This window comes from Mus caroli, unplaced genomic scaffold (assembly GCF_978045245.1).
Source record: "Mus caroli unplaced genomic scaffold, Mus_caroli_1 scaffold_14, whole genome shotgun sequence".
Taxonomy (NCBI): Eukaryota; Metazoa; Chordata; class Mammalia; order Rodentia; family Muridae; genus Mus; species Mus caroli.
This window is the reverse complement of record NW_028227269.1, coordinates 52,999,222-53,009,824: the sequence shown is the minus strand read 5'-3', so window position 1 is coordinate 53,009,824 and position 10,603 is coordinate 52,999,222. Positions and strand designations below refer to the sequence as shown.

At 45.4% G+C, this 10,603-nt stretch overlaps 1 protein-coding gene across 1 annotated transcript in view; it reads left to right on the top strand.

The window, feature by feature from the left end:
- The first annotated feature begins 2,504 nt into the window (after positions 1 to 2,504).
- The window catches only part of Snx6 (sorting nexin 6), a 41,345-nt gene continuing 33,246 nt past the window's right edge, over positions 2,505 to 10,603 (top strand). Inside the window, exons 1-2 of the mRNA XM_021178804.3 lie at positions 2,505 to 2,588; positions 2,735 to 2,782. Of these exons, the coding sequence (XP_021034463.1) occupies positions 2,583 to 2,588; positions 2,735 to 2,782 (54 nt within the window). The 5' untranslated portion in view covers positions 2,505 to 2,582. The remainder of the gene's footprint in view (positions 2,589 to 2,734; positions 2,783 to 10,603) is intronic.

Sequence of the window (10,603 nt, the reverse complement as noted above, 5' to 3'; positions counted from 1 at the left end):
AAATATCACGTCTCCTCCACGTACCTTACCTCAGCCTTGGCTTTTGCCTCCGCATGTGCATCCAATCAGCCTGAGTCCTTGGAAGCAGCAACAAACTGTAACACACCACAGAAGTTTTTTGGTGCATTTCTCTCTATGCCGTCCCAACAAATGTAGCTCAACTATGCAATGTAAGGCGGACCAATACATGCGTGTTAGCAAAGAATCTTTCATCACGTGTCCTGTCACGTGCTTGCTTTAGCAGCACATCCTCTTCTCCTGTGTCTGCTTCAGACAAACGTTCCTTCACAAGTCTGCCTTAGCCTTTCACCTGTGTCCACTTTAACAAAACGTTCATTCACGTGTTTGCCTCAGCAAAACACCATCTAATCAACTTTCCAAAGAACCCTTAAAAAAAAAAAAAGATTTACTTATGTATTTACTTTATGTGCCTGTTTTGTTACTGTTGCTCTCTTCAGACACACCAGAAGACACATCAGAAGAAGAGATTAGATTCCATTACAGATGGTTGTGAGCCACCATGTGGTGGCTGGGAATTGAACTCAGGACCCCTGAAAGAGCAGTTAGTACCCTTAACCACTGAACCATCTCTTCGGCCCCCTAAAATCCCTTAAAGTAAACTCAGTGGTCTCTCTAAGACCATGGTTGAGAGGAAGTTCTTATTATAGATACAAGAGAGGGTACAATCAATTGGAAGAATCCAGAGCAAGGAGAGAAAGTAGAATTTACATGAGCAGCAGACTGGACCAGGGCATGAAAGGAGAAGGGGGGTGGGGAGAGTGAAAGAGGGAAGGAAAAGAGAGACAAGAGAGAGGGGACCAAGAGATCACATAGGTGGCTGGAGAGATGGCTCAGTGGTTAAGAGCACCGAATGCTCTTCTGAAGGTCCTGAGTTCAAATCCCAGCAACCACATGGTGGCTCACAACCATCTGTAAGGAGATCTGACACCTTCTTCTGGAGTGTCTGAAGACAGCTACAGTGTACTTACAGAGAGAGAGAGAGAGAGAGAGAGAGAGAGAGAGAGAAGAGAGAGAGAGAGAGAGAGAGAGAGAGAAAGAACATGGTCAGAATGCAGAATGGCAGGGCTATATAGGAATGGAAGCTGGGGAGGGGAAGCCTATGAGCTGGAGATGTTTAGGGTTGGGGCAGGGTGAGAAGAGCTGAGAGGAGCCGGGCTGCCATCATGGGCCCTGTAGTAGATATTTGAGATGCTAAGAGCCTGGAGGCTGGCCAGCATGCACTTTGGTCATTTCAGAGTTTTTGTTGATGATAAAGGGCAATGGAATCTCTCTGTAACTGCTTCTTGGCTGAAATTAGGGTGTCAATGTCAGAGCCCAGGAAGGCTGAGATGCTAGTAAGGCCAGGGGTGGAGAGAAGATTCACACCAGCAGATCATTATATACATGTATATGTGTAGGAAGGGAGGTGGAGAAAATGAGTCAATTGCAGACACGGTGGTATTTGTTTGGATGTGAGGCGCGAGGAGATGAAGGATCTGAAGAGGACAAGTAGAAACCAGGCTTGGACCTTGAGAGTGATGATGTCATTAAGTGGAGACACAATAGGCTGGGCAGTGGTGGCATATGCCTTTAATCCCAGCACTTGGGAGGCAGAAGCAGAGGCAGGCAGATCTCTGAGTTAGAAGCCAGCCTGGTCTACAGAGTGAGTTCCAGGACAGCCAGGGCTATACAGAGAAACCCTGTCTCGAAAAAAAAAAAAAAAAAAAGTGGAGACACAAGCTTAGCTTGAGTGATCCTTTGTAGAAGTGAAGTGTGGTAAGTTAGAAATGATTATTTTTATAAAATTAATTTATTTATTGGTTTTGTGTGTGTGAAAGGACAATCTGCAGTACCATTCTACTTTGTGGGTCGGTCCTGGGGCTTGAACTTAGGCCTCTAGGCTTAGCAGCAAGTACTTTTCCTCACAGCTAAACCATCATGCTGGCCCAAGGGATTATTTTCTTGAAGCATCTGTGGATGCTCGTTTTCTGCTACTCAGCTGGACAGTTAAATCAGGTCTGGGGATTGTTTCTTAGTATAAAGGCAAGGAATACTCTTGTAATGAGAACGGCTCTGTTTTTATAGTGCTCGGTCATTAGCACCCCAAACTGAGGTAGTTATTACTTCCCCAGCAGTAAAAGCTTGATTATAGCCCCTGTCTGCTTACTGTGTGAAGGCTTTTGGCTCCTGAAACTTCCACAGGCAATATGGTATTAATGGTGATTAATCATCATGTAACTCAATACAAAGACAAGAATATTTACTGTGACTTCCTGGGAGTGCGGGTACAGTTTTTTAGGGGCCCTCGGGGGCAAGAGAAGTGGACCGTTCTCCGGGTGGCCCTGGGGCCTTCCCAAGCCTGAGCTAGCCAGCAGTGAGCAGCGACTATCGCTCTGGGCCAACCCTCCCTCTTACCTGGAGCAAAGGACCCTGCGTCCTTTCCCCTTCAGGGACTGCTCCCCCTCCTGGAGCGGGCGGGGGGCGGGGCTGGCGCTCGGCTCCGCCCCCCGCCCCACCCGCGCGGCCGGCTCCGTTCGTGGCCTTGCTTGTGCGACTGCGCGAGCCCTGGACTCGAAGCAGCCATGATGGTGGGTGTTCACGGCGGCGCCGAACTCGGGGCGCGCGGTGGGGGCGGCGGGCGCGGGGACGGCGCGGGCTGGGCGCTAATGTCTCTCTTTGTGTCTTCCCCTTTCCCTGCTTTCCCTTCGATGTGCTGGGCCCGCCGACCCCACAGGAAGGCCTGGATGACGGCCCCGACTTCCTCTCGGAGGAAGACCGCGGAGTAAGTTGTGTCTTCTGTCGTCTAGGACCCTCGGTCCCTCCCCCGTCGTGGCCCGAGAAGGGGTCCAGGCTGCGCTGCCGCCCTGGGTCGCCCTCCCGACCTCCGCGGCGCGCGCCCCGCCCTTCTGCAGCCCTTCGTCCCTGGGGTCGGGCGCTTCTCGGTTCCGCTGGTCCCGTGGCCGCTTTCTCGCCCTGGGCGGGCGATCCAACCCTGTGCTGAGCTTGCTTTTCCCAGGCCCCGCTGCAGGTGGGGTGGCCGGGTTGGAACGCCCCCATCCTTGACTCTCTGGGCCACGAAACCCATTTTCAGACCTTCCCGGTGGTACCGTCAAAAATCTTCTTTCTGTGGCTTTCTGGTACCTCGTTTCTCCTTTCTCTGCTGAATGGTATGGATTTGGTCTAAATTTACTCTTTTGTAATGATTTTTTTGCAATCAGCAAATCTCAGTTTTGCCCTAAAAGATTTTGCAAAGAACGGGTAGCTTTCAGTATCTTTACTTTTTCTAGTATATTCCTCAACCCCCATCCTTTTCAGGATTCTCTCGATATTGTTTCCCATCTCTAGCTCATGTTAAGGTATGACTTACAAAATAATAATTTATATAAAGATGTACAGCATGATATTTTGATGCGTGTAGAGGTTGTGAAATAATTACCATTGTCAAGTTAATGAGTACAGACCTCACACGGGACCTTACTCAGGTACCTTCATTTTCTTTTTGAGGAGAGTACTTGGTCTGCTCTCAGCAGAGTTTCAGGTATCCATTATTATTAATCACTCCACTGTACATTAAGTATCCAGAACTGAAAGTTTGTATCCTTTGACCTCTCTCTCCCCTCCCCAACCCCCCATTCCTGCCCCTTGTTCAAAGGTCTCATTTATCCCTCCCACTGCATCCCCCCAGCACTCCATTTGTCTTAGTGAAGGGTAGCATTGCATGTAGAGCCTTGTACAGGTACACTGTTACTGATGTATGACTGCCACTAAGCAAAGTTTCATTGTCACCATTTTATCACTCAGCAGCTCACACTTGTCCAGAAACTTGGTTTGAAACAAGTTTCCTTGTACAAGGCAACTTTTTTCCTGCCTCCCAAGTGTGGATGTGGCGCATGCCACCTAGCCTCGTTTTCCTTTTGTTTTCTATTTTGTGTCTACTTATCCATCCTAGAAAATGTGAGAGATGCAGGTGTTAGTGGATTCGGGATAGATGGTAACAGTGCAGGATATTGTTGTTGGTAAGAGATTCTTTGTCTGTGTGGTGGGTAGGTGCAACTATGTACAAACAAGTGTCAGACCCCAGAGGCTGGTTTCACAGGTGGTTGAGAGCAATCTGTGTGGATGCTGGGAGCTGAATTCAGGTCTCTAAGAGCAGTGTGCTCTAACTCCTGAAGTCATCTCAGCAGCCCCTGAAGCAGAGTTTTAAAAAGTGTGTGTCACAGAGGGGCACATACTACTGCTGATCTGTTTCCTTCCTCCAGATAGCCCCCTGTCTGTTCTGCTTTTCTGTCATATGTATTCCATTGCAGAGAACAGCTTGGAAGACCAAGCTCTCTCCTACTACTTGTACGTGGGTTCTGGGATTGAACTCCGGTTGTTAGCAAGCACTTCACTTACCGAGCCATCTTGCAGGCCAAGGTTGGGGTTTAATAAAGCTGTTTAATTCAGGCTTAAGCATGAGGGTTAGGAAAGAGCCACTCTCTTGGAAAGAAAGACAGGCACACCCAAGAGCATGGGATGTAAGTTTCTCTAAGGTGTCTTTAAAAGTCCTGTGGTGTGGATAGAGACTCCTCACCGGGGACCTGAGAGTAGCAGCCAGATGGTTTTTTGGTTTTTCCGAGACAGGGTTTCTCTGTGTAGCCCTGGCTGTCCTGGAACTCACTGTAGACCAGGCTGGCCTCTAACTCAGAAATCCACCTGCCTCTGCCTCCTAAGTGCTGGGATTAAAGGCGTGCACCACCACGCCTGGCTAAAGATGCTTTTGTAAATGATACATGAATTCCCTCAGTTTACATAGCAGCTTCATTCGATTTCTGGTTTCTAAAATTTAACCTCTAGTTAACTATAAAACAATGCTTATGTGTATTAATTACAAAGTGTGTGTGTGTGTGTGTGTGTGTGTGTGAGAGAGAGAGAGAGAGAGAGAGAGAGATTTGGATAAGACAAAATTAGAATTTACTAATTGTATTTTGGGGTTTGTTTTATTTGAGGTTTTGAGACAGGGTCCTGCTTTGTAGCTGTGTCTGGCCAGGAACTCATAGATACTTGCTTGCCCCTCCTCCTCAGCACTAAGGTTAAAGGCATGAGCCACTGCCCGGCATATTTTGGACTTTAAGGGAAAAGAAGTGGGGTTGAAAATGAGAGGTGAGTGTAAGACCTTGGCCTCGATCCTTGATTCTGGAAATAAAATAGGAGAAACTAGCAGTTAATTGATGAAATGAGATTAGTTTTAGTTCAGTTAAACTGATTGTTCTAAAAGCATGTGGTCTTCCTTGTTTAGATAAAAAACTGTCTTTTGTAGTCTACCATAAGAAGCAAATAGGAATTGTTTGTGTGTTAATTTTTTGTTTGTTTGTTTGGTTTTGGTTTTTCAAAACAGGGTTTCTCTCTGTGGCCCCAGCTATCCTGGAACTCACTCTGTAGACTATGTTGGATTCGAACTCAAGAGATCCACCTGCCTCTGCCTTCTAATCTCTGCTGGATTAAAGACATGCACCACCACAGCCAGGCTAAAGTGTTAATTTTTAAAGATTTATTTAGTTTATGTATATGAATACACTGTAGCTGCACAGACACACCAGACAAGGGCATTGGATCCTGTTACAGATGGTTGTGAGCCACCGTGTAGTTGCTGGGAATTGAACTCAGGACTTCTGGGAAAACAGTTAGTGCTCTTAATCACTGAGCCATCTCTCCAGCCCCGATATTTTTTTTACATTAATTATATGAAAGATGGAATGTTTTCTAATGCATGACCTGTGCTGCTGGCTTTTTACCTTTGTAAAATGTGTATATAGAACTGAAAGTACCTCAGTGATACATCTGAGAACTTCACACGTCACAAGATTCGAGAGCGGAAAAGCAAAGGGCGTAGGTACCCAGGGGTAATTGTGGAAGGTTGTAAAGGAAAAATTACTCATTCTTAATAGAGCAAGTGTCAATTTATTAAGGAAAAGTGAGAGTGGAAGGGGTTCCAAGGAGGCATACTCTAAAAACAAACACACAAACACAACATAGGCTGGAGGTGTAGCCCAGCGGTGCAGCTTGCCGGCAGAGTTCTGTGCCTGGGTTTGAACTCCCCTCCCCTAAGTGGAAAAAGGCATCATGAGTTAGAAATTGTGCACTGCAAGCGTGGCTCCCCCAAGGCTGATGGCCTGAGTTCAGTCCTGGGATGCAGATGATGGAGAGAAAACCAGTTCTCACAAGTTGCCCAGTCACTGACCTCCACATGCATTCTGTGGTTTACATCATCCCTCACGTGGAAAAAAAAAAACCAAAAAACAGAAAGAGAAGGCAGCCTGAATCTCTAAAAAGAAATGTTTTAGGCTGTTAGGACGTAGAGGTGGCTGTGTGTCCCGTCCAGTTCTTCCTTGCTGTGCTGCTGTGGAACTGGCGAGTCAGCAGTTATGGCTGGACCGTGTGCTAAGCACTGTCAATATCTGAAGCCTAGTTTCTCTCTCCTTTTACATTTATTTGTGTAGAGTATGTGTGTGGTGGGGCCGCAAGGAGTATGAGTTTAGGAACCAATCACAGGTCCCCTGGAAAAGCAGCAGCCATGCACAGCCATGCAGCCAACCTTCCAGCCCATGTACAGAGTTAGAAGGCAAACTTCAGGAGTCAGTTCTATGCTGGGCAGTGGGTCCCTGGGCTTGAACTCAGCTCAGCAGGCCTGTACAGCACTCAGTTCACTTACTGAGTGCTTTCTCTCTCTTGCTCTCTCTCTCTCTCTCTCTTGCTCTCTCTCGCTCTCTCACTCTCCTCTCTCCCTTCCTCTCTCTCTCTCTCTCTTCCCCTCCCCTCCCCTCTCTGGCTCTAACAACCCATGAAGTTTCTTGTTCGCTGAAGTTTGATTACTGTTGCACATTTAGTTTGCTGTTTCCTCGTTTTTGGAATAGAAGTGTCTGGCCTGTTTTAATTTGTCTGGCCTGTTAGAAGTAGATCCCAGCAGTCAGATTTTAAGGCACTGCAGTTTTTGTTTACAGTTCAGGTCAGTAGTTTTCAACCAGTAGGTCATGACTCCTTTGTGGGGAAATATAAGGACCCTTTCACAGGGGTCTCCTAAGACCATCAGAAAACACAGATATTTACATTACGATTCATAACACTAGCAAAGTTACAGTTATGAAGTAGCAACAAAAATAACTTTATGGTTGAGGTCACCACACCATGAAGAGAGAGCTGTGTTAAAGGGGCACAGGGTTGGGAAGGCTGAGAAGCACTGCTTTAGATCGTTTTGCTCAGCCTATAAAAAAGGGACTCTTCCCCCTCCCCCTTCACATTGTATTTGTTTGTTTCATTTGGGGGATGCACAAGTAAGGTCAAAGGACCACTAGTGGGTGTTAGTTCTCTCCTACCATGTGGGAACTCATGTTCTCAGACTCCTTCACCCACTGAACTGCTGTGCCAGCCTTTCTCCCCCTGCCACCTCTCTGCTTTGTTCTTCAGATAGATCTCTCTAGGTAGCCCCCAAACCCTGTTTTTCCTGCCTCCTTCTCCCAAGTACTGGGACTGCCGGTGTGCACCATCATCTCCAGCTTTTGAAAAGGACTCTGAGAGGAAAGTATAAAATGAGTGTTTGATCTAGGTAGCAAAAAGGAACATTAAAGATTCAGAAATAACACTGACATGTAGAATAATGAGTAGGTAAAAGTAAAGCCGGTATTTTAAAGGAAATCTTTTAAAGCAGATGTAGGGTTTCATCATGGTATTTTTATCAGGACAGACTCAGGACAAAAAGAAAATGTTTTATGGTGACTAAAAAGAAGGCTTAAAATAGTGTATTTGGCAACATATACCAGTAATCTGTGCTCTTGAGAGAACTGAGGCAGAGGGATTTCCAGGCTAAGAGTATGAGACCCCATCTAGTGTGCTCCCCTCTCCCCAAAAGTTAAAAAACAAAACCAAACCTCACAGCATTACAGCTATAGGCTCAGCCTTGGTTTCTTCAGGAGCCACACACAGAAATGAAGGACGATAACGAATCATTTAATAAACAAATGCGTCCTTTGAACGGGACCATCACTGTGTTTTGATATGCAGTGCATGTCAGAGTGATGACCTAATTGCCTTAGCATGTGCTTTCAATTATAAATGGCATGCTGCTTTGAAAGCAGATGTGGTCTGCTGCTGATGCGTCTTCTGGACTCCCCTCTTACTCCAGCTGTGTAAAAAAAAATGCTCAGTCAGCTCACACAGGGATCCTCAGGTCACAACGTCTCGGAGGCCAGCTTAAGTTCACTTCGGAAATATTTGCTGTATCTTTTAAAAACTTGTGAGACTTTTATTTATTGTTAATTGAAAGTGTGGAGGTCAGAGGACAGTTTGATGAAGTTGGTTCTCTGTACCTTTGCATAGGTTCAGCGATCTGATCTCATCAGGCTGTCTTTGTGTGTGGTGGTCTGCTTTGCTTTCTGTTGTGACACAGCCCTGATTAGAGCCTCCCTGGCTCTCAGGTGATATAATCCACCAACTAGGGAAGCCAGCGCAGGAGCTCACAGCAGGAGCTTAAGCGGGGCTGTCTGTGGAGGAGTGCTGCTCGCTGGCCTGAGTAGGGTGGCACCGCCTACTGGGGGCTAGTCTGATAAAGTCAGTTCCTCAGTTAAGTTTGCTCTTTTCCAGCGACTCCTAGTCTGTGTTGACAAAACCCAGCCCAAGTGGCAAGTGCATCTCATTGGCCCTCCCATCTCTCTCTCCTGCAGCCTTGGTGTAGCAGAGCTTCCATCCTTCTGGCTGCCGTTCTCCCTCATTGTTTTCTCACCAAATCACTTCACTTTCCAAAAGGACTTCCCTGTACCTCATTTCTTTTGGAGTAAAGTCCAGCCATCTTATGCTCTTATTTATCACTGTTGACAATCCTTTGTGGTGGCCGGCCCATACCTCTCCTACCCCACACAAACTGTCTTTCTGTCTTTGAAGCGCCTCTGCACTTTGTCTATTTGGTATATGTAGTTCAGTGCTGTAAGGGGCTCCCCACACATTTACTTTGACTGAAAGTTCTTTTAAAACCTGGAACAAAGATTTGCATTATTTGTGTGCCTGTACAGTATTTATCCACACATCTATATAGATTCAGAAAGACTGAAGAACTGGTCGTGATCATATATAGCTAGTAGGAGCTGTAGTCAGACACACTATTGAGTTCTAGTTTCTGGACTCCTAACCTTTTTGTTGCCACCATGAATTTAGCTCTCCGCCCTTCTTTAAATAAAAATAACTTTGTTTTTGAGACAGGGTCTCACTATATAGCCCAGGCTGCTTCTAACTCAAGAGATTAGCTTGCTTCTGTCTTTGGAGTGCTGGGATTAAAGGCATGTCCACCATGGTCAGCTTAGTGGATTTGTTTTTGTTTTTTGGGGGTTTTTTTTGTTTTGTTTTGTTTTTTTTGAGATAGGGTTTCTCTGTATAGCCATGGCTGTCCTGAAACTCACTTTGTAGATCAGGCTGGCCTCAAACTCAGAAATCCGCCTGCCTCTGCCTCCTGAGTGCTGGGATTAAAGGCGTGCACCACCACACCCGGCAAGGTTCTTTTTTTTAACTGTGTGTGTATGTGTTTGTGCAAGCACCTACAGTGCAGGACCCCTGAAGGCCAGAAGAAGGTGTTGGATCCTCTGGAGCTCGAAGCACTATCAGTTGTGAGCCATCACTCGGGTGCTATAAATCAAATTTCTGTCCTCAATTCTTGGAAAAATAGCAGGTACTCTTAAAACGCCTAAGCCATCTCTCTAGCTCGGGATCTTTAAACTTTTATTTTAGTTTTTTGTTTTTTGTTTTTTTTTGGTTTTTTCTTTTTTTTTTTTTTTTTTTTTTTGAGAGAAAGTTTGCTATGTAGACCAGGCTAGCCTCAGATTTCCAGAGATCTGCCTGGTGCTGCCTCCAGCCCTGGAATTAAAGGTGCGCACCACTTCCCTGGTCTTTTAAGCTATTTTTAATGATACTGTACTTTTTGTTGCTTAACATGTCTGTCTTACGAAGAGCAGCACAATATTTAACCTACTCTGTCTCTGAAGTACAAAGTTTATGGGACCAAATAAAAATTAAACCAGTTAAAGCCTAGTTAGAAATTTCCTCAAACTGAACTCTTGCAGAAATTTGATCAAATGTTGGTAATCATAGGATGTCTCTACATTAAGTCTTTCCCTTATTAAAACCTTCTAAAGTTACTGGCTTCCTTCCCCCACCCCCAATGGGAAACAGAGTCTACCTGAGAAATCTGTATAATTTATGTGATTGACATTAAATTTACAATGTTTTATGATGTCTTAGTGAAGGTGATTGAAAATTTTTTCTGTATAATACTAGGAAATACAGTTAACTGAAAGATCTATTTCAAGTGTGTTAAAATATAATAATATTCACTGAACACCCAGCAGTGGTGACACACACCTTTAATCTGGAAGCAGGGTCAGGCAGATTTCTGTAAGGACAAAGAGCCTGGTCTATAAAGAGAGTTCAGATCAGCCAGGGCTACATAGAGAAACCCTGTTTCAAAAACCAAAACAAACAAACAGAAAGCACTGAAACAATATAGCAAATGAATTTTCAGTGGATTTTTGTGCTGATGTGATAGTACCACATGAGATAAGGGAGCAGAGGGATTTCACTTTAG